The sequence below is a fragment of the Podarcis muralis genome, chromosome 6, assembly GCF_964188315.1.
Source record: "Podarcis muralis chromosome 6, rPodMur119.hap1.1, whole genome shotgun sequence".
Classification (NCBI taxonomy): domain Eukaryota; kingdom Metazoa; phylum Chordata; class Lepidosauria; order Squamata; family Lacertidae; genus Podarcis; species Podarcis muralis.
The window spans coordinates 70,525,838-70,549,335 of NC_135660.1; the positions used below are offsets into that span (position 1 = coordinate 70,525,838).

Genomic DNA, 23,498 nt, shown 5'->3' on the forward strand with positions numbered 1-23,498 from the left:
ATGAGTTTACACACACGAAGTAGTGTGTAATTGTAGAGTTAGAAAGGACCCTGAGGATCATCTAATCTAACCCCCTGCAATGCAGGAAAATGCAGCTCTCCCATACAGGGATTGAACCTGCAACCTTGGTGTTATCAGCATCAGACTAACCAACTGAGCTAGAACCAGCCCCGAAGACATTTAAATCATACAGCCTGTTATAGTTTGCCTTGTCTTTTGTGGATCTTGGCCAAAGTTGTAATACCTTTTTAAAAAAAACACAGGGATATATTCAAAATTTATAGGCTCAATATACATTTTAATCAAATAGATAACATATGGGCATGAAATCATGTTAGCCTCTCTTAAAAGGGCCCCGAGCATCAGAAGAAAAGAAAGGAGCATGCCAAACCTCAACATCAGGATCTGCTGATTTTAGAGTGGGTTTGATGTGTCAGCTAACCAGACATTGTGAAGAAACCCCAACCCGTCTCACAAGATACAGAAGGGCAAGAAATCATCAGCCAGTTTGAGTAGTCAAAGAAATGCCTTTGCAAAGAGTCAAATTCCACCAAACTCATAAAGATAGATTTCACCGTGTCTCTCTGTGTGTGCCTAGTGGAGCCAGGACATGGAAGTCTGCTAGTGGTTAATCACAACACAGATGGATATGCTATTAAATAGGCCACAGGTCTGTCTTGGGTCAAGATTTTTATAACAATACATTGTTCTGAGTAACAATTCCCATACCAGATTGACACCATGCCTACCTTCATGCTAGGCTCCCCCTTTTCACCCTGTGCAAGGGAAAACAAAGAGAAGAAAATGGGGGGGGGGTTAGAAAAAGAGGGGGGAGGACAGGCAGAAATAAGAAATTAGGGAAAATGAGCTGCATTGAGAAATGGATGAGAAATGAAGGGTGGCACACTTGAAAACTATGTAGGTTGTAGATAGACAAAATTTAAGATGGTATGACAGAGCGCACAGTGTACACATACATTTTTTCCTTCTTCTATTGTCTCTGGCTTCACAGGTTTTTCAAGCACTATAAAACCAAGCAACTTTCTTTGACCAGAAACAAGAGCACAGAGTATTGTTTGTTGCACTGTTTTAGTGTTGTTAGCCGCCCTGAGCCCGGCTTCGGCTGGGGAGGGCGGGATATAAATAAAATTTATTATTATTATTATTATTATTACTAGAACCCAGCCATGCCAGGATTCAATTCTAGAACATATGAGATCAGAATATTCCTCTCACCACTAATTAATGGGAGAAAGCCTCTGCAGCAGGAATTAGAAATTCCTGGGCAAAGAGTGGTGTTTTCACCTGCCCTAGCAAAAGTGAGGCGGGGGGGGGGGGAAATGTTTCTACTACCCATCACAATGGGTCACTAAACCTTCAGGTCAAGACTGGGGAAAAATATTTGCCATACATGTGTGCAGAATGTCCTCTGGGTGCAACACCACTCCTCTTGTCCATGTATGGGATGTTCATATGAACATCATTGTTGTAACACAGTGAAGTAGCAATCGGTTGAATTTGGGACATGGGAAGTTGCTGGTGTAATGCAAAAGTTACCTTTGGGCCAGAAGGACCAGGAAGGCCAGGGGTGCCAGGTAAGCCAGCCTCACCCACCTCACCCTGGGGAAAAGATACAAGGAAAGACAGGAAGGAATAGGTACAGATAAGGGTCATAAAAAGTCAAGTTTTCTGGCTAAGAAGAAATATTATTAAAGAAGTGGTGGACAGTAATCTCAGGATGACACCCTTGCTGTCCTGCCTGGATTAATACAGGAAGGTATTCAAAAAAGCAACAACAACACATACCTCTCCTGTATCAGTATCAACAGCCACAGCAGACACTATAACGTTCCAATAGTTTGATTTCACCCCCAAAGGTACACTGCACCATTGTCTCTCGAGACAGATGGACGCCAACCAAACCAAGTCAACACTTTCCCCATGTTTCACCTAACACCTGAGTTCCATGACCCAAGTCACAAGCCATCTCTTGGAAACTGCTGGGACTCAACCGTAGCATCAAAATGAACCTAATAGACTTATAACATTCAATATAACTTGCAGCACGATAAATCAAGGAAATCATAATAAAAGAACTAAAAGTAAAAATAACAGAAGCGTCACAAACTCCAACAAAGTGGTAAGTAAGATCAGCCATATAAGGCAAGTAGGTAAGAGTTGACCCAAACGTTTCAGTGGACTGTACCATCCCAGAAGATACAAGGGGAATTGCTTCTTCGAAAGTGCTCACATTATCAAAATCTCTCTCTGTGTATGTTCCCGACATTAGCTTTCTATGTGCAAGGAGGTTTTCATGTGCCCCTCTGATAGTTTGGATCGGGTCTAATCAGATTCAGCCAAGGGTGGAACCACTGAAGGATACCCAGAGTTTGTACATTTTGCATGTGAATATGGATTCAAACTCATTTTTATTCCAGATAGGTGTCAAATCTTCAGGGGCTTACAGTTGTTCCTGGCAGAAACTGTCGTAAGCAACCAAGAGAGCCTGAAAAATGGGAAACTTCTCCAGTCCCACCCTCTTGTTAACAAATTCTTCCCATGGGGCATGACAGAGGTTGTGATGGCTGCAGGGGAAGAAGTCACACTTACTTCAAGCCCCATCACTCCCAGCCGAAGCTGCTCAAGGTAGGAAATGAGCAAAGTGTGATAACCAGGATATGCTTGTGTCTGTGTGCATGAGTAAGGCAAGGATGGTGTATCTTTGCCAGCACTTTCCCAGATGGCTCAGATCTACATTAATGCATTTCAAACGCTGCTGTGCTTATTTCATTTTCTAGTCTTATGCTTCTAAAAAACAACAACCATACCTTTCTTCCATGGTACCCCTGAATTCCAGGGTCCCCCTGTAAATGCCAATTGAAATAAAAACACAAACAAGGATTGAGTTAGGTTGCATTCAGACTGAAACCCCTTTCCCTTTATGAACATGAACGTAAGAATCTGAGGGGGACATAGACAGATACAGGAGTCCCAAAGAAGAGCTGTGGGGTATTCATGTCCCTTGCAAATTTTTCAGCTCACTTAACTCTAATATTGGACCATTCTAGCCTTTAGGGATCTCTGTGTGACCAAATGTTGGGTATTACCTGCCCCTCTTTGGAGGAGTAGAGAAAGTAGTGGCATGCAGTAGCAAGGAGAATTCTATAGTATCAAAAATATTGTCCTGGCTCCCGCCCAACACTTTCAGACAGAAGCTCTTCCTTGAAGTTAAGAAAGAGATATTTATTCAGGCAAGTAACAGTGCAGGTTTGGCAGCAGACGCAGTGCTCAGGAGTCAGGATTAAGGAGTTCAGGAGCAGGCAAGAAGTTCAGAATTGGACAGAAGCGATGAATATGCCCCAACAAGTTTCCCTGCCCCTCCTGCCAAGCTTTGTAAAGCAAGGTTTGGGATGCTCACTCACGAGACTCTTTCACCTTGTAAGAATGACAATTTTGCACGTACACACACCATCGGTGCAAACTGGTCTGCTCCCTGCCTGGTTCTAAATGACAAGGTTGCACCCTCCTGTTCAGTCACTGATGCCTCCCTGTTCAGCTTCCCCTCTCAGTTGACCAAAGCCCTCCCTAAAAAAGGTCAGAGGGGAGAACGTGCACCCCTGCTCTCTTTTCCAAAGTAACTGAAATCAGGGTGGAAAGGGGAGGTCCCTGTTCCTCGGTTTCTTCTTCTTCCTCCTCTTTCTCCTCCAGAGCCTGCCAACCCAATCTTAATTGTGCTGTGGAGCTCATTATAGATATGCAGGTTTTTAAAGCTAAGTTTCTCTCTGTTCAAAAGGTGTGGAAGAATTATTTTACTTCCTAGCTAGTTCCTGGCATACTTCCCAACCTCTTCTAATTGGATCTTAGTTTGGATTTAAATCAGGTAGGGCCTGATTCAATAATGGTCTTATGTGGGAATATGAGTATATGAGTAGGAGAAACATGAGCTCTTCACGCATTACTAATTTTCACACTAATAAACACATTAACGCAAAGAGGTTGTCCTTATTTTCCTATACCTTCCAAAGGTACATACACAGAAGGTTTATTCAGAACTTGTTCCTTTGCTATATATAGATTTGAGCCTGTGCTTCTAAGATGCATTAAACATGACAAGTCAGGGTCATGGATCCTTAAATAAACAAATTTATTAGAAGATCCCTAATACTTTTGTGTGTGTAGGGTTTTCCCTTGTTCATTCTTAAGGCATGATAGACTAACTCTCTTGTGATTAAACCATTTTGCAGCATCCTGAGAACACAGTTTATAACCACATTCTGGACTTCACTGCATTTCACATTTCACTCACAAAGTATTTGAAATTTTAGAGGGCAGTTTTTATATCTGGTATTTCTTCTGAGTTGCTTTACTCACCTTTGGTCCAGGAGGTCCTGGCAAGCCCTGCAGATAAAAGCATATGACATCATGAAGTAGTAAAAACCTGAAAATCCCCACAGCACTGGGCAATATGCTAAGGTCTGTACTACATTTACTTCTCCTTATACCATACCACCATATATTTTATCTTTTATTACTTAAATAATGTATGCAGAAATTATCCTCTGTAGTAAGTAAATGGATTCTAAGCCCCATATCAAGCATGCACCATGTTGCATTATTTCTCCTTTATAGACCCTGAACTATTCATTTTAATAAATGTCAGCTGACACTTCACAAACATCTTTCCATACACCCAAACTACTAGGCTATGGTCCCAAATCTGAAGAGACAGAGCTTATTAGGATGGCAAAAAAAATGCATTTTAGGCCCATGACTGCAGCGAAGACGCACCATTAAAGCACTGTAAATCACCCCTGATATCCCTGAAATCTACAGTTCCCAGGATTCTTAAGGCAGGGAGGATATCCTTTAAAAGTACTTCAAATGTATGGTGTGTATGCAGCTCAAGACTCTTTCCTTCCCTCTCTTTTTCACAGATAATAAGACTGTTTTGTGCTTATAAGTGCTTATCCTAGGATTAAAGCAAGATGAGTTGAGAAAAATCCGCACTCCCAATTATTTCAAGTTAACCCTCCATCATGCACTCAAATCATTAGGCTGAAGTTCATAGGGTTTTTTTTTAAAAAAAAATATCCTAGAGTTCAGAGGGGTTTTAAAATCCGAGAACCGAGTAACTGGACTTTTAGCAGACTACATTCAGACGAAGCTGGCAAGAGAATGGTCACTGAATGACCAACTCCCTTCACTGCTTGCCTACCCTTCCCTTAATGCATGCAGTTGTATGGCACTGTTGAGCCAGCATTCATTATGTCCCTTGAAGGCACCACGAAATAAATCACGTTCATGCAAGCAAATGCAGCAACCGTAGTAAAGGAAAAGATGAAACGGATACCTTTCCATCCTTGCCAGGCTTCCCTGGTTCTCCTGCTTTTCCCTAAGGCAACACAGAAATGTGTCTTTCAGAGACATCAGCTTGGTAAACCCTTATTTCAACAAGAGTGATTCTGACCTTTTGAAAATGCTTACGGTCCCTGCAGGAATGGTGCTGTTACCAGAACATCAAATAGAATTTGAGGCTTTTAAAAGTTGGGCGTCCTGCTGAGAGTGACATAATTGCAGCCAGAGTGTGACTTCTTCACCCTGGAAGTTCGCACAGGCTGGGGTAGAGGAAATGGAATCCTCATGTAACATGGGAGGATTTGGGGCACCACCATTGCAGAACCACCATGGAGGTAAAAGCCAGATCTTTGGTTCTTCGGAGAACAGGAAGTATGGGAAACAGACACAAGCAATTGAAGAGGTACTTACAGCTGGTCCAGTTGGTCCAGGTTGTCCTGGAGTCCCTGGGAGGCCTGGTGGCCCAGGTGGCCCTGGAGGCCCTTGGATTCCTGCCTGTCCCTGTTCACCCTGAGGTGTATTGAAAACAACGCTAGCATCAGTGCAGCACAATGACCCTGGAGTGTGATCTATAGCAAGCAGAGCCTGAGCAAAGGAAGAAGAGCCAAGCCAAGCAAGTTGCTGTTAGTAAGTACCTGAAGGGGGTTTCCAAAACTTGGCAAAGGGCAACGTGTGGATGGGCTTTCTGCATGGATTCCTGAATGACTTTAAAGCTCCCGTCAGAAGGAATACAACTCCCAATCAGATCTTAGACTGGGAAAGTGAGCATCAGTACTAAAGCCCATCAAACGAGCCCTTGCCATTGTTCTTAAGGCTTCTCCTTCTTCTGCCCTTCCTTACAGATTTACAGACTGGGGGTTTCAGGGATGTCTGAATGACACAAGACAACAGCCCCCTAAAACTACTACTTCTGTTCCATCTCTGTCTCATTTCTGTTCTTGCTTCTGCTGCTTCTTTTCCTGTATTCAAAAGACTCCTCAAAAGCTTATGTTTTCTCTCAGGCTTTAAGAATTTTGTTTGCTTGCTTTACTGATGTTGATTATCATTTATTTTACATTGTACCTCACCCTGGTATCAGTACCGATGAAGGGTGAGCTACAAATCCTTTAAATAAATACAATAAAAAATACAATCTATTTTGGTGCATTATTATTACTATCTCCACTGAATATTGCTCCTTCCTAACAGAATGCAAAATAGAATGTTTGAAGTAAGAACCCTGGTTGCATCTGCTTTTTCTCTACCCAACCTTGACTATGTCCTGAATTCCAGCCATCTGTTTCGCTGACTTCCCTGTTTTGTTTTTTTTACACCCAGCCAAAGTGGTTGTGTGAGATAGCCTGCAGTGAACTCTAACAGAACATTAAATCCACACACAATGAAACCACTTGGTGCTTAGCAAAACTTTTAAAAAAATTATATAGCTCCAATTAATGGTTAAAAATAGGCATGTGACATCCGATAAGTATGGCGTTTGATCTCTGACTTACTCCCTCCATCCAGTTACATTCCAGATGAATCCTAGAGGGCCATTCCAGGCTAAAAGTATTCATAAGCATACCATAATGCCACAGTAACAAGAGGCTTTGTGTGGGTTGGCATCTCACTATAGAGAACTCTTGCTGAGATGAACCATCTGCACTCATCTACACAAACACACATAATACTGTCCTCAAACAAAGCCAAGGGCACTGCGGCTGTATCCTCTGAAGGATGTTGTAGGCAGCTGAGCCAGTACTTGCCAAATGCCCATGTATAAATCTCCATAGATATACAAGCTAATTCATTCCAGTTCCTTCATTCAAAGTGACATAGCTATCTCTAGAGGAGTTGAAGAGATTGTCAGCAGAGGTTCCCTTACTGTTAGTGCTACAGTCTGTCTGTCTGGGAAGTCAAAGGGTGTTTGCTGTGGATGCAATCAGGATATTATTTTGTGTGGCAACTGTGTTTAGTAAAGTTACACTGACCTATCAAAACCAACACTTTCCACAGTAAACATATTAAGTGTAGACACTCCCAGAGGAGCCATGACCAGTCTGGTGTCCACGACACAAATCCTCAGGTATTTAGAGATGGGTGCCTGTTTGTCACACTTTGCCAGGCCTTGAGAACGTCTGATCTAGCAAGCTGAAAACAGCCACCCTACAATGTGTTGTGGTGTTCTGGGTGCTTAACAGTCCCCTTGTTTTTAAAGGTCTAGACAGTTTGCTGAGCCTCTGGGTTACCATACACTACATTCTGCTTGATAGGTCCCAGGTTGTGCAAACTTGCCTTAAAATATATGTTTACATGTTTACTGCAGGCGATACCTGCATGACACCAGTGCATAGTCTCGTGGTAAACACAGCCTCAGTATAATGCATGGGGGGGCAGCGGCGCTTAGATTCAGTTCTCCTTCAGATATTCTATAGTACTGCAAAGGGAGGTCATTTGCTCTCTCTCCAAGAAAAAGAAGCAATCCTTTTCTTCAAGTATATCCTGTGAAAACCTTGTTCTTCCTCAATAACACTCTTTCTTGCAGCATCTTGTGTGGCCCTGAAATCAGATCATCAGGAGAAGCAGCCAAAATATTTCTGTTCATGCTTAGCTGCTTAAAGTGAGAGCGCAAGCACACAAGTGAACTAAAACCAGCTTGTGGGGTCATTTCTGATGTACAGGCATGTCAAATGGTGGATAAAACTGACTCTCTAAAGAGATCCCTGCTTCTTCTAGTTTTCATGAAACCCTCTTTAAGGAAGAAAGGAAGCTGATTAATCACCAGTCTCTGAATGAAAAGAAAATGCTTAAAACCAGGAAAAGAAGGAGGATACCTGGAAGGTGCGTCTCTTTATGACTGGGGGTGGAGCCAGCCGCACTGAATTGAGAAGAGGCAACAGCTGAAGAAGACCGAGCCAGGAGGTCACAGGGCAAGGGCCAAAGGTCACAAGGCAAAGGAGGTCAGTAGGGCATCAAAAGTCATACAGAACAGCCAATGAAGAAAATGGAAAGGGGGTGGGGAAGGAAAACAATGAAAGGATGTAATGAAAGTAAGTCACAGTTCAGAGACAAGAATGAAGGGCAATGGAAAAGGTATCTGTCATTGGGAACCTTTTGGCAAGCCTCTTGAGCTCTTCTATGTTCCATTTTAATATTTTGAACATAGGCTTTGGTTTTATTCTTCAGGCTTCAAAGTACTCTAGTTTTTTTTTTTTTTTTAAAGATACTTTCTAGTTATATAACATGGAAGAGAAAAAGCTGATTATGCTGTCACCTTCTGCTGTATATCATTGCAACTAAGCATAGCACTTGCTATCCTCCACACCTGTAGTCTCTAGGCAGAGTACTTCTGCTCTAAATTTGCTTCTTGACTTGTTATTTGCACTTCTCTGTTTGCATCGTATTCTTCTCTTTGCTTCACCCAAAGTCTCCATTCCTCACTGGTTGTTTTTGTGCTCTCCTTATTACCAGATATAGTTCATTTCTTGACCATTCTTTTTTGTTGCTAGCTAATTCCATAGCAAATTTGCTAATCACTGCAAAGACTATTCTGATTACAACAGATATTATCAGCAAACCATTTTTCATCCCTTAGATAGGCCAAACTGTATTAGAGAAAACTAGTCATTATAGTAAAAGAAGTGTGCCTGCTTTTTTAAAACACCCCCCCCCCCCAGTGAAAATGGATATGAAGAAGGCATCTTTTAAATTTCTGAAGGGATGAATGCAGAATAACTTGAAGACTTCATTCCAACAAGGAATCCAGCTCTACATCTTGGCAGAAGTTTCACTCCCTGCCAAGTCCAACTATAGGAGATTTTTCTCAGAACTCATTCCTTCAGTGTTCCAAACATGAGATTCACATGGAGGTCATTTCACTCTTCAGTTTTACCATACCTGACCTCACAAAAGTAATTAGTATGCATGAGATGCACTTCTAATTTCAGCATCTTTCCAAAGTTTACTCCACATCATTCTACCTTGCGTGTGTGAGCGTGTGTATGTCTTGCCTCACAGCTGTCTCTATGCGTGTCCATTTTAAATCCAAAGCCATGTGTTCCATGCTACAGATATCCACTCCACCTCACAAAAATGGCTCCAGGAAAGCAAACATATCTATGCATATCTATGCATATTCTGCCTGCCAAATATTCAATGAACTATTCCAACCGCTGCATATGCTTATCCTCACTCTACAACTAGAATCACTCCTGATTTTCACTAGTATATGTGCAAGAACAATCAGGTCTTGCTAAAGCTCAAAAATGCAGATGCCTGTAATTTCTTTTGAGGCTGAGAGGTATGCCTGCAGGTCTCCCATGACAGCAACTGTGTACACTTCAGAGAGTACACTTTCTTCCCCTTATTTATGGCTGCTTGCTCTTTAGTGCAGGCCAAGTTCCAGTCTTGTTGCAAAACTGAAATGTCATCACAATATTGCAGCACTGCAACCCAGTCATTCTGGGCAGCTTGTTAAAAATAGAAGATGTGTTGTGGTGGTAAAATTGGAAGAGCAATGGTTGGATTAAGAAGGCCACAATCAACAGCAGATCCAAAGACCACAGAGGGGCTCAGTCTGTGAATCACAGAAAAAGGCACTGCACATTCCCTGTAATTCTTAAGAAGTGACAAAGTCAGCTGAATTTTTGGAAGCTGTAGCCCTCTTCAGGTGTTTTTCTCCACACAATCTCTGTTGTGCAGAAAGAGACTCACACAGCAGAGCCACGTGTGCTTCCTCTGCCCCCCCCCACAACACCACACATCTGCCTGTCCCCGGCATCATCAACTTGTTGAGGGAAGATCTAAAGCAGAGTGGGAACTGCCTGACAAACACACAGGCTGCCCTGTGAGTTGGAACCCTGAGTGCTCCTGGAGGCAGCCTCTGCATGCTCAGCAGGCATATCCCCTTCAGACATTCCCCCAATGTATCAACACTGTGGGGACAGTATAGGGTGTGGTGAGGCATGCAGACAAGCACATGCAGCCCCACTAGTTCTCTTTATGTGAGTGAGACAGTACGGAGATAAACACCTGAATAGGATTTTCATATTCCATCTGTTCTGTGTGAGGTGTTAGATTTGAGCAAACATGACACTGAGGAAGATTTGGAATGCCATCCTTAGATCCAGCTGCTTTCTTCTGATGTCTCACCTTTCCTAATAAGAAGCATGGGAGTATCTAGGGCAGGTTTGAGGAAACTGTGGCCTGCCAGATGATGCTGATCTCCAAGCTCTTATCAGCCCTGGTCAGTCAGGAATGAGGGGAGTTGTAGTCCAGAAACATTAGGAAAGCCACAGGTTGCCTGTTCCTAGCTCATCTGTTAGAGCCTGGTGCCGATAATGCTAAGGTTGCAGGTTCAATGCCCATATAGGGCAATTGCATATTCCTGCATTTCAGGGGGTGGACTAGATGATCCTGAGGGTCCCTTCCAACTCTATGATTCTGTGATCTAGGAGTGCCTTTCACATGTCTTATAATCAACTGTGAAATTGCTCAATAGAAGGGACTCCTCTTGAGGCAAGATCTAAAAACACAGACAAGGCAAAATAGTGCTGATCAGTTTAAACCTTCAAAATATCGAGTTGGGTTAAGAATGAAACCCTGGGGAACTGCCGCCAGCCAGGGTAGACAGTGCTGAGCTATATGGAACAGCGGCCTGGCTCAGTATGGCAGCTTCCTATGTTCCTAAATAAATCTTGAGATGACAGTCATTAACGACTATTGGAAGGTGAGCTCAGGATAGTTCAGATGGCATGACTATGATATACAGAATGTTTTTCTTTACATCATTTGCCTTTTCCCACAGTGAAAAGTCTGATGGTAGCATATATTTTACACATTTTCCTTTATTGGAGGGGGGGTAGCGTCCCACAGGTATGTTATTGGATCTTTTGCCACTGAGAACATGCAATATTGGATTCATCTCCTTGGCCTTTTGCAACAGGACCAGTTAAACCCTTTCCCCACAAACCTTCAGTGTAAGGATCTGATTAGAACGCAGGGCTGCAAGTGTGGTGCTTAGGTATTCCTAGGGGGACAGTGGAGACAGAGCAACACAGAGCTGGGTCAATTTGATTCTCTATACCATCAGCAGCAAAATGAATTTCACCAACTCCTAAATCTAGTCCGAAGACAACTTGCAACCCCTGCCCAACCCTGTTGCCTTTTTTACCTGTTTCAGTTACCTCATCTGTCCTCAAGGCTTGCATTGTGCAACGCATACATAACCTCTTGATGCATTCATTTCCTTCGTTGAGAGCACAGTATCAGCTTTCCTAATTTGTTGCTCGACGAACAGGCTAGGGAACTACATAACAGTGGGGCTGGATTCTCAGTCCTTGCTTTACTGACAGTGGTAGAGGAGGGGAACCCAGGCCAAAAAATCAGTTCATATGCCACAGACACAATGGTAAGAAACCCATTATTCAGAAATCCTAAGCAAGCTAAAACAATTATCTGAGCTATTCCTTCCTCTTTTTGGAAAAGAAGATAAGTTTGTTATTATGGAACAAAGAAATTAAATGCCTTCCTTTAAGATCCATGGGGGGGCACCTTACCGTTGATAATTTGCAAAGTATTGCTGCCTTTAAGGGCAACGCTTAACAAAGATGGAAATTGTGACCAGTGCCCTGAGTCCATCCAAGATTTCCAGGCAGCAGGATAGGCCTAATCTTCTTGTCTAGCACCTCTCAAAGTTCAAAAATCATGAATCTGCTTAACGGCTTTTAAAAAAAGCATAACATTTTAATGACTTTAAGAAATCATTTGGCTCTGAAGTCTTTAAGAACATTTTTGGTATCATCTTGAGGCCCAGTGTTGTTTTTAAAAAGAAAATGAAAACCTTTAAATTCCTATAATTTTAATTAGAGTTGGAAGCTAAAATCTCAAACTTCGCTGGCTGCGGCTCAACTCTCAGGTTCCTCACGCCCAGAAACAAAACATAGGCTGCCGGTTAGTATAGAATGTAGCAGAGGAAGGCTCAAGGCATACTCCCGTTGCAAAGCTTTGCCAGAGCTTCTCCACCTTAATCTATTTGCTCATAGGATGTGGATCATTATTATATTTCCTCTTATTATGTAGATCTCCTGTAGCTGAAAGCACCATTTGAGATGGGAAGGTATAATTTCTTAAATAACAATTCTAAATATCCAACAGAGACAGTAAGCCACACTATTTTTTTCTTTGTGATCGTATGGTATGGTCAAGTCCTCTTTACCCCTGATTAGTTTCTCAGTGTTTTAATATTCTGTGGACCGTCCTTTTCATCTTGATCAGCACTGGGAGAACTTGCAAGGGAGTGCAGCTGAACTCAGAGCATTGCTCAGGCAAACTATGCTTCTAACTTAAAAATAAAAAGCCCATAGCAATTGACTGACACTGCTTTTCTAAATAAATATACTTGGCTCTCTGTTGTTGTAATTATATGGGCCAGAACACTCAGCCAATCAGCCAGCCTTTGTTCCCTGCATTCTTCTGCCTCAGATACCTCTAAAAGGGTCATTATCTGCATCCTGTCATCACTCAGGATCCTGGACAAACAGAAAATCTATATCTCTCTGGGATAAGGGCCAGATTTTAGGTATATTTATTAGGAGACTTCTCAAATGCTGAATATGAAGTATTTAAACCTATGTCCCTATAATAATTTCAGCCCCAATGTATGCCTTTCTAGCTGAGATTTCTGCATTGCAGGGGGTTGGACTAGATGACCCTCAAGGTCCCTTCCAACTTTACAATTCTATGGTTCTAATGCAGAGAAACTGGGCAGAGCAATCCTAACTGGCAGATCTGCTAGCCAGATGGAGAAATTGGTGAAATGTTTCCCGAAAAACTCTCTGCACTCACTGTATCTGCCAATAAGGCAGTCAGGTAATAAAATATCTATGTGGATTGGGGGGTGGTGGTGAAGAAAGGACTGCAGGAGCCAGTGATGAACTCTAAGAACTCTTAAGTTTTATATTTCCATAAAAGCCATCCAAATAAACAAGGGATAATATGCAAGGGTCACTTTACAAACAAAATAGAAGAGTCTGCTTACCCTGTGTGGATAATCTCCACATTGACCCTGCAAAAGTAGGAGATTAAAAGAAAATAGTTTACATCATGAATGCTGTAACCAAAATAGATTCGTGGAGACAGGTTCATAGCAGGTGCATTGCTGGCTTGAATGCATTCATGTCAGTGAGGATAATGCTGATTTAAGCATCCCGTGGACTGGACTTTGTCCATGAATTCAAATGTGCAAAGGTGACATTATTTTCAAAAGCAACTGTGGATATTGAGACTATTGATTCAGGGTACATGAATAGCCTGGAGTTCCATGTTGTTTCAGCTTCCAGTTTCCTGAAAAACCTGCGTTTTAATGTGAGTTAAAATCCTCTTTAAGAGAGCACACGACTATTTTAGCCTGCCTTGAACACAGGTATTTCTAGAAACTGAAACCCAAACCAACATGGAACTCCCTTTTTTATTGTCGGTAGAATGTTAATTCTGCTAAGCTCACCTTTTCTCCTTTTTGTCCAGCGGTTCCCTATAGAAAGTAGAAGACAAATATAGAGTCATGTCGCATATATAATGGTGATAAGGAATGCCAAAAATAAGTGTGAGCAGAAAGTATGTACAAGTAATTACTCACTGGTTGTCCTTTGGGACCAGCTGGGCCCTTTGAGGGGAGGAAAACCCAAGCAGAGGTTACATCAAGTGAAAAACAAAGTGAACAATATGATGAATATGACAGCACATGATGTAAGCTTCAGATAAAACTTTGGCATTACAGACAGGAAACATAGGCAAGCTGTACCCCCTTTTGCGATAATTCTCACCCAAACCTTTTAATTCCATAATCAGGTATCCTTAGGATCCTCCAAGTAACATATCTTAATCGGGCCTGTTACAGATGTCATCTACTCCATGTGCAGATGTGGGAAATCTTTCTTTCATGGTGATGCTGCGCATCAATTAAATATCCTTATAGCATGTGCAGTCCCCATCAGGAGAGACTATCCACTAGTGACATAATTACCAGGAACATTCAGCAGTGTGGGCAGTGGGATGCAGAGTCTGTAGGAGTAGCATCACCAAAAGTAGGGATGGGGGAGGAATTCAGTTCTGTTTGCATTTAAAGACGACAGATTCACACTTTTCAAAACAATACTGTGTACCGAAATGGATATCCTAAGAAAGTCAGACTTATCCAGATTTTGCACAGCAGTTCTCCAGCCAAACAATGTGTACAAGAATGCACAGACTATGGTAACGTGTGCACATAAATGCATATATTAGTGACAATAAAAAATCAAATATGCATTTTGCTTTGAAAAATGTGCACACTGAGCAAAAATGCATTTAGAATGCACATGAGAAATTTGCACAAAAATGCTAACAAATTTTCTGGAGGACTTAAAAAAATATTCCAATGTAGAAATGTGGAGACTGAACTTAAGAGTGGAAAAGTGAGAAACTGAAAGATACTGAAATTGACAGATTAACCCATTCCTAATACAGGAGGAGTAAAAGCTTTTTCACACATGGGACAAATAAGTCTAAACTGTCCACTGTTTCTTGCAGAGTGGAGGATGGAATATTAGCTACTTCACAGCAGGGCCCCGACCTGTGAATGACAAGTGTGAAATCCACAGTGAGGTGGAGGTCTTATTGTCTTGCCAGCAGGTGGTGGCTCTGGCTCGACACCACTGCACCCCTTAATCTAGTTTGCTAAGGTATGCTGTGACATGTGCACATGTCTGGTGAAATGATCTGGGTGGCTTATAAACAAAATAACAGGTGCCCAATTAAAAATAAAATCAGCAGCATTAGCCTATTAATTAACTAAAAGAAAGCAACCAAAAAGTAGCAAAACAACAGCAACAACTGACATTCAAAGGACAATAGTGTCCAGCTGCTAGCTGGTTTCCTAAACTTGGTTCTCCAGCTGTGTTGGACTACAACTCCCATCATCCCTAACTAGCAGGACCAAGTGGTCTGGGATGGTGGGAATTGTAGTCCAAAAACAGCTGGAGACCCAAGTTTGGGAAACACTAAGCTAGACTAATAAAAATCAGGCCATGATGTGAGATGTGTGCTAAATGTCTTTTTTACATTCTCTTCAAAGATAAGATAGTGTTGACATGACAAACTTATCTGAAGAGGGACCTGCATACATTTTTTACAGCAACAACAGGGTGTGGCATACCTCTCATTTGCACACTATTCTGTGATATTTTGGCATTCCTCTGATGCCCATTAGGGATACAGTTCTCTGAGGAAAAGTGATGGAGAAGTCAATTGAAGCACAGTCATAGGTTTTAGCCTATTTAAAATCTCTTGTGCTTGGCCTCTTCCTTTCTGGTGTTTGGGATGCACTGAAAATATGCCTGGTGGAGACTTGCTCCACTTGTGACTCAGTGAGCTGAACACAGGCCACCAGAGGCTCAATAAAACTGTCTTTGGCGCCTGCCTGGAGCTTACCCCCCCCCCCCAAAAAAAGCATTTTGGTTTTCTCAAACACCTGGCTGGCCCACACAACACATGCCTGGTGGGCTGTGTTGACTTAGAGGGTCACAAAATATGTGCATACCGCCCCAAAAACTTAATTTAAAAGAAAACCTCACAATCAATTCATCAGATACAGAAAGCACGGCATGTTTCAGCATCTGCCTGCAACAAATAATGTAGTGAAAATATACTATATTAACAGAGTGACAATTAATTTGAACAGTGGGGTTAAATTGGAATTCTGTAGGCTCTGGGCCAAAGCAAGCAGAAGCTTGCCAGACCACAGGCCTGTAGTATTTGATAGATTGTAGGGTGGGATTATTTCATTAACTCAGAGAGGAAGCAAAGTATACACTATATCCTGTGGTTCGCTCTGCTTTAGACACAGGGTAAAACTCCAGATTCGTAGAAAATAAAAGCATGACTCGAGCAATCCAGGAATCGAAGCATACACTGAAATGAGATACTTTGTAAAGCAGGGCCAATACACACAGGGTGGCAGCAGAATTAACAAGGTGGATAAAATTTATGGACCAGGAATTTAGTATGTGAAAGTGTGTCCAGTTACAAGCAAGATAGGCTAAATGGCCTGTATCTGGCTATTACTAACTCTGCTTTCCAAGTTATTGACTTGAATAATTTTGTGAAGAGTTGATTTTCAAAACTGTGTGGGTTCCCTGACAAGTATTTCTGGGTTTTTTAAAAAAAGAAATCTGGATAATGAAAACAGGATATCCTAACACAGTTTCTCAGCACTCAGCCCCATTCATCTCAAACAGCACCCCCCCCCGCCCTATCCTTCTATTAAGTACATGTTAAGTTGGATGGAGGAGGGGTGGAGTGATGTGGAGCTACCACCTGATGGTGAAACAATCAGATGACCCAGTTCACCATGCATTTCAGACTTGCCAGTCACCCAGCAAATCCTCCTGAAGGTTCTAATTATCCCAGTGTAGCTTAAATCTGAAAGGACTTAACAAAGCAGTCACAACAAGGAACAATAAGCACAAAGGCAAATTAAGCCTTGTTGAGCCATGAAGCTAACTAAATTCATGGTGACTGGCATCATGGAAAGGAGAGAGATACCTTGGAGATATTGCGGGTTTGGTTCCAGACCAATAAAAGTGAATATTGCAAGAAAGCGAGTCACACAATATTTTGGTTTCCCAGTACATATAACAGTTATGTTGATACTATACTACCATAGATTCCGGCGTATAAGGCGACTTTTTAACCCCGGAAAAGAGGTTAAAAAGTCGGGGGTCGCCTTATACGCTGGGTATGGGTGGCACAGAGCGGAGCCCGCCACCCCCCCCCCACTACTGCTGCAGCGGCTCTGAAGCAGCAGCAGTGGGCGGCGGGCTCAGCTCCGCGCCGGGTGGCTTTCTCCTGGCGTGGAGCTGCCCAGTGTATTAGGCAACTGGGCTTATAAGACAAATCCCCAAATTGCAGCTGCTAATTTAGGGGGTCGTCTAATACGCCCAGTTGCCTAATACGTTGGAATCTATGGTATATTCAATGAAGCCAGTGCCTCCTGGCTGCAGGGTCAGGAGGGGAAAAACCTGGCTCCAGTCCTACCCACTCCTGTGGCTAGAAGAGGGGTGGCAGCAGTTTGCCTATAAAATTTCACTTGATATTAGATGTAGTACTGATTTGCCTTTGGTACAGCTACAGATGCAGCTCGATTCCACAAAAATATGGAATCCAGACAAGGATTTGCAGGCCCAGCTATGAGAAAACCACTGTACCAGGTATATTCACAAGAATCTGGAGTTCTCTTGCAAATTTAGAGCAGGGATGGGGAATATGAGGCCCAGGGGTGTCTATATGGCACTTGCAACTCTTCCTGGGCCACACATCCTCCTTAGCTGCATCCCTTTCCATCCTTGCTTTGCACCCTTCTTGAGTGTCTCTGTCTGGCTGGAATATGTCCTTGAACTGTTCATGTTTCTTGCTTGGAGAACAGCAAGGGGAGTGTGTGTGTGTGTGTGTGTGTGTGTGTGTGTGTGTTGGCATTTGACCCCTGGAAGGTCTCCCAAAAGGGAATGCGGTTCTCAAGTTGTGGAAGATTCTCCACACCTGGTTTAAAGACCTCATTGATGCTATAAAGCCATACCACACATGCACAAAGGATTCCTGTGCAGTGGTGATGTCATACCCTACAAACAAAGTGCAGCCTACCTTGCCAGAACCTGCCATATTATGATAAGTTTGGTGGTGGAACAAGGGGAGGAATTCAACGTAGCACTCTTCTAATAGATCTGTCAGTGCAAGTATTTCTGCTTGCCGGACAGAACACCCCTCCCCCCTTTTATCTTGCATGCATTGCTCTGGGGTTCTCCTGGCCCACTCCCCCACCCCCAGAGCAACAATCTAAATTTTCCCATTGGCATCATTCTTTCAAAGAGGAATGTCAAAGATCTAGATATCAATAAGAAGTGACAGTGTTTCCCCAATGCAGAGCTTTCTGAGAGCTACGCCTACAGATTATGCCTTCCGCCGTGTCAAATGGTAGAGACAAACAGATACCAGTTTCACAACAGATTTGCATTTGTAATTTAAAGCAGGTGGAGAATGTAATCCGTTATGCACCGAAATGTCCTTTATATGATAGTCCAAGGGAAAAATGGAGAAATATTTTGTCTAGTTTAACAACCCATCCTGACCAAAAAATTATGTGTTTTCTCTTTGGAGTTGTTTATCCATTTGTTACATATAGAACAACATTGTATGCTTTAGCTGCAAGCAAACATCTAACAGAAAGAACTAGTGTATTAAAGGAGGCCATGCCTTAGGAGCTTTAAGAGTGTATTTAGTTTAATCTTATCTTGAATTCAGTTTTACTCTAATTATGTTAAAATATTTAATATCATTAGAAGGCACTTTAACTTTCTTATTATACAATGCTTTTGTTGTTTAGGGATTGGAATTTTTTTGAGTTTATTTTTAAAGTGGTCAAGGCTAGTACAATAAATTTGTTGATGATGACCCAATAACCTAGTGCTGCTTACAGGGTGGGGTGGGGGGTGGAGGTCTTATTTACAAATTTGCCAGCAGAAATCACTTTCCTGCTTTCAATTGCTAGAGTAGGAAGAGAAAAGAATGGGAGATCTAGTCTAGGTAGGGCTGCCATATGTTCGGAATTTCCCGGACACACCTGGGATTTGTCCTTCAAAAATGGTGTCCTGGTGAAATTTTCGGAAACTGGTTAAAATGTCCAGGAAAACCCAGGCATATGGCAGCCCATATTGGAAGTGTTGCATTTTTGGTGAATTTCTGAAAAAATACAAAACAAAACAAAACAAAAAGCTTTAAAACTCAGCAACCTTTGTGTCCAGATTTTCACTTATTGAAATATGGAAATCCTAGTTCCATTTTGAAAGGAGGACCTCACAAACCCGCCCTGCCAGTCTTGCCCTTTTACAAGCTTGAAAGTCTCCAGCCTCAACCCAGCATATTGCACAGAAATAGATTAAAGTCTTATTACCACTTCTCCCTTCTGTCCAGGTTGCCCCTGAAATGGAAAGGAAGACTGCATCAGGGGTGGCCATTCTAGTTACTAGGACATTTTGAAGCCTCAGACTTCTGCGATTGTCATTACTGTTTAGTCATGCGTTCTCCTCTTGCTTTCCTACAGCAACGGTTTTCTCATGGTTTGAACATCTAAAGCCCTAAGTGGTTTGGGATCATGTTATCTGTAGGGCTGCCTGCAAGTGGCTGAGCTGCCAAAGCATTGAAATGAAAGCTGTGACCCTGCTCTCTTAACTGGCTAGCAAGAGCCATTAGGCTGGCAGGTAGCAGGAACAGGGCTTTCTTAAAGGTGGCCCCACACATTTGGAACTCACTCCTCACAAAGATACGTACAGATGGCCTCTTGCAGTAGAACCCAAATTTCAGGCACAGCAGCCTTCCTGACACTGGTTCCTACACAGCCCTGACCTTTCAGCCACTGTGCCCCTGCAGCAATGCAAATGTTGGGAGGATGGCTCTACCTCACCACAATGGCCGTTACTGGCCTCATCGCTACTGGTCTTTAAAAGAATTTCAGAAGATATATTTATTCAGGTCTAGTTTTGGCTGAATTGTGATGTGGGTCCATATCTTGTAAGTGTATTTTCCCCCATGTGTCCTGAAAACTGGGTATTAAAGTTTTCAAAATTTAAACAAACACACACATAAAAATAGAAACACTGGTGTATGATAGGTGGATTTTTTAAAAATCTCCAACTATATAAGTTACATTTCTGACAAGTCTAATTTCTAAGACGTGTCTTTTGGTAGTCTGCACACCAGCACCACTTCACATATATGGATTTGCCCAGAATTATTGAAACAAATGATTTAGAGATAAACATTTTGAAAGTGCTATTGACAGAAAGCTGCTGACTAGGAGTATGAGCAAGAACAAGAGTCAGGGGAGGGGAAATATTCACTTACTGGTTTGCCGTCTAAACCAATCTGACCCTGAAATTAAGACAAAAGAAAAGAGGTGAGCAGTTGACTTTTTGTGTAATTCTATACAGGTCTACTCAGAAGCAAGCCCCACTGGGTTCAATGGGGCTTTCTCCCAAGAAAGTATGTAGCAATGAAGTCTAAAACAGGCAAATATTCTGTGTTCATAGCCCATATATACAGCCCACAAGACTGAATACCTTACAGGTCTTGGACAGAAAACACAAGGGAGTCTAGTGACTGAAAAAGCATTGCAACAGATCTAGAAATTAGTTCAAATCACAACACATATTTATAGTTTTATGTTACAGTTTTTGCTTTAATGACATATGTAAGGAAAATATAGGAGATCTCTCTACTTGCAATTTTTTAAAAACAATAAATGCATTTTTAAAGAAACCAAAGCACTGAATGAAATAGCAATGTCTTTTCTGTGACACAATCCCCAGCCATCCATTTTTAGAACAGATGCGTCAAGAGGCATTTAGTTTAAGGGATGCTGCACTTAGAAATATATCATTCATACATACCAGTATGCATTAGCAGTGCCACTTACCGGAAACCCAGGAAAACCTCTTGTTCCAGGCTGTCCCTGAATAGAATGAAGCGGAAAAAGAGATTAGAAGAAACAGATGAGACAGCAACATGTGTGACTAAATCACTCCATCAGGCCTTGTGATTTCCTACTCTCCATCATTTGCCAGATGAAAATATGTACACTTGTTTTACATGACCTGAGGGATTAGCTCTTGACTGCGGAGAACTAGTACAAAATGAAGCCATTTCTGTGGTGTCTGGAAGCTACCGCAAGTCACTAAATAATATTGGACTCTCTAATCTCAAGTTGCACATTTCTCCACCACTCAGAAAATGCTTATGTTGATGCTCAGCCACCACAAATCTTTAAATGTTTCAGTACCCTTTTAAGTGTAGTCCCCAATACCTTTATTTTCTCCCAAAAATTACAAGTCTTAGACCTTTAAACATATTGCTAATGCGGCTTCTGTTCCGTCTGCATTTGCTCCCACACTGTTCTGGGCACAGAGAAAGACTTCCATCCATGTGGTTCAGCTTGACTGAGGATATATTTATAAGCTATGCAAATGATAGGTCTTCTATGGGCTGGGCATTGCTTATGTGTCCTGCAAACACACCATGAGGCCAAACCATGTGGGCAACCTATTCCCGAATCAGTGTGGAAAGAACTGCAGAACCTGGCGCAAACACACCCGGAAGGATGATATGTGCAAATAAGGTCTTGGGCCCAAAGGAAATAAGCAGATGTACAATGGCCAGCCACTTGGAATCCCAACTACATGAAGATCGCTCCATGTGACAAAGTGCTGATGTGAAGCTCCTCACCACATGGATTCGACACTTACTATGCTGGTTCCACCACATCATTGTAAACCATCAAACAAAGCAAACTGCTGAGCATGCTCAGTCCTCACTGAACTCTTGAGAATTGACTTTGGCTTTTAAAGATTGTCGAGCTTCTGCAAACTTTGGTCTTCCCATAAGAAGGCTGACAAGTCCTTCTTGCTTCTTGGTGGGTCCATTTTGGCTCCAATCCTGTCAGTGCTTACTATTAGAAGGAGAGATGGTAAGAGAAACCTGTGCAAGGTTATCTCAAGGAACCTGTTATTCTACTCCCAAACAGATAGAATTATAACTGCTGGAGGATATAACACAAATAACCGGTGTTGAGGAAATTAAAAGGAAAGCAGTTCTGTGGAAGAGACTATGTAATTTCCAATTTCCCTTCAATTGTTCTTCAGCTAGAGCCACTCAGGCTGGTTTCACATGAATGATGGGAAATAAAGAGGCCTAGCAGCATTACAGAAGGGTTCATTTTGAATTCCAGACAGTTTGTCTGAAGTTTCTGAATCAATTACATGTGTGTTATAAATTCAAGCTTGCTCACCAGTCCTTTTGGTGCAGTTTGCAGTGCCTGGGATCACTTTATAGGAATACTTTATATAACCGCATCACAGTGCCATAAAATGAGGCATTTAATGGTGGTCAATCAGCTGTGAGATGTATACTGAGCCTCAAAGATGATGGTGGTCTTGATCACTCAAGCCCAGTTGTCTGGCTTTCATATCTCCTCATTCATTTTACCCATAAGGAAAACGTTGAAGCAAATATGGTTGCCAGAACAGTCCTAAGCAAGGGTGGTATGCAATGCCAACAGGAGATGGAGCAACAAATGTGTACATCCTGTGCCTGTTCCCAGAAGTCCCTTTCTGGTTGTTCCGTGTATTTCAACTGTACCTAGTTTGCGCTTTCACTGTGTAGCTAATTTTAAGGTTTACTTGCTAAGGGTGCCTGGAAACAATGCTGCCTATTTTTACTTGTCTGATCTGACAATTTTGCAAGTACAGTGGTACCTCGGGTTACATACGCTTCAGGTTTCATACGCTTCAGGTTACAGACTCCACTAACCCAGAAACAGTGCTTCAGGTTAAGAACTTTGCTTCAGGATGAGAACCGTGGCGGCGCGGCAGCAGCAGGAGGCCCCATTAGCTAAAGTGGTGCTTCAGGTTAAGAACAGTTTCAGGTTAAGTACGGACCTCCAGAACGAATTAAGTACTTAACCCGAGGTACCACTGTATATATTTGATTTTGAATTTCTGATAAACATCAGTGCTTGGAGACATGTCACAACTCATGACTGGCTAAAATGTTTCTGACACATGTGTTGAAAAAGAGAGAGAGAGAGAGAGAGAGAGAGAGAGAGAGAGAGAGAGAGAGAGAGAGAACGTAATGTACATCATATATAAGTGTTCTTTCACTGGACTTGCTCATATTGTTATAAGCATACTCTTCAATAATACAAAACGGTTCATACTTCGGGTGTGTATAGTCTGGAACTTGATTACTAGTGGCTTATACAAGCCACTGCACAAGTATGTGTGCCATGAACAGTTGTTTCATGCACTGGCTTACTGCTTTTTTGTTTTAATTGATATTGTGGGTTTGTGGGTTTTAAAAAATTGTGATGTGGTTTTACGGCCATGTTTGCAAGCAACACTAAAGTATGGTTTGGCATTACATGCCCAAGCATCAGGCTTTCAGACTCCCCCCCCCCCCAATAATAGCCATGAGGATATTGCAGGCATCTGTTTTCACTTTTAAACTAATTAGAACTAATAGTTTTAAACTATGGTTTGTTAATCAGCCATATCACAAACCCTGGTCTGAACCTGGTTTGTTTGAAC

General features: G+C 42.1%; 1 protein-coding gene across 1 annotated transcript in view; it reads right to left on the reverse strand.

Annotated features, from left to right (window-relative positions):
* The window catches only part of COL13A1 (collagen type XIII alpha 1 chain), a 94,180-nt gene that overhangs the window by 49,901 nt on the left and 20,781 nt on the right, over positions 1 to 23,498 (reverse strand). Inside the window, exons 6-18 of the mRNA XM_077930520.1 lie at positions 20,834 to 20,869; positions 20,263 to 20,289; positions 19,313 to 19,339; positions 13,967 to 13,993; positions 13,835 to 13,861; positions 13,370 to 13,396; positions 8,166 to 8,231; positions 5,767 to 5,865; positions 5,351 to 5,392; positions 4,372 to 4,398; positions 2,829 to 2,864; positions 1,558 to 1,620; positions 750 to 776 (exon numbers count right to left, since the gene is read on the reverse strand). Of these exons, the coding sequence (XP_077786646.1) occupies positions 750 to 776; positions 1,558 to 1,620; positions 2,829 to 2,864; positions 4,372 to 4,398; positions 5,351 to 5,392; positions 5,767 to 5,865; positions 8,166 to 8,231; positions 13,370 to 13,396; positions 13,835 to 13,861; positions 13,967 to 13,993; positions 19,313 to 19,339; positions 20,263 to 20,289; positions 20,834 to 20,869 (531 nt within the window). The remainder of the gene's footprint in view (positions 1 to 749; positions 777 to 1,557; positions 1,621 to 2,828; positions 2,865 to 4,371; positions 4,399 to 5,350; positions 5,393 to 5,766; positions 5,866 to 8,165; positions 8,232 to 13,369; positions 13,397 to 13,834; positions 13,862 to 13,966; positions 13,994 to 19,312; positions 19,340 to 20,262; positions 20,290 to 20,833; positions 20,870 to 23,498) is intronic.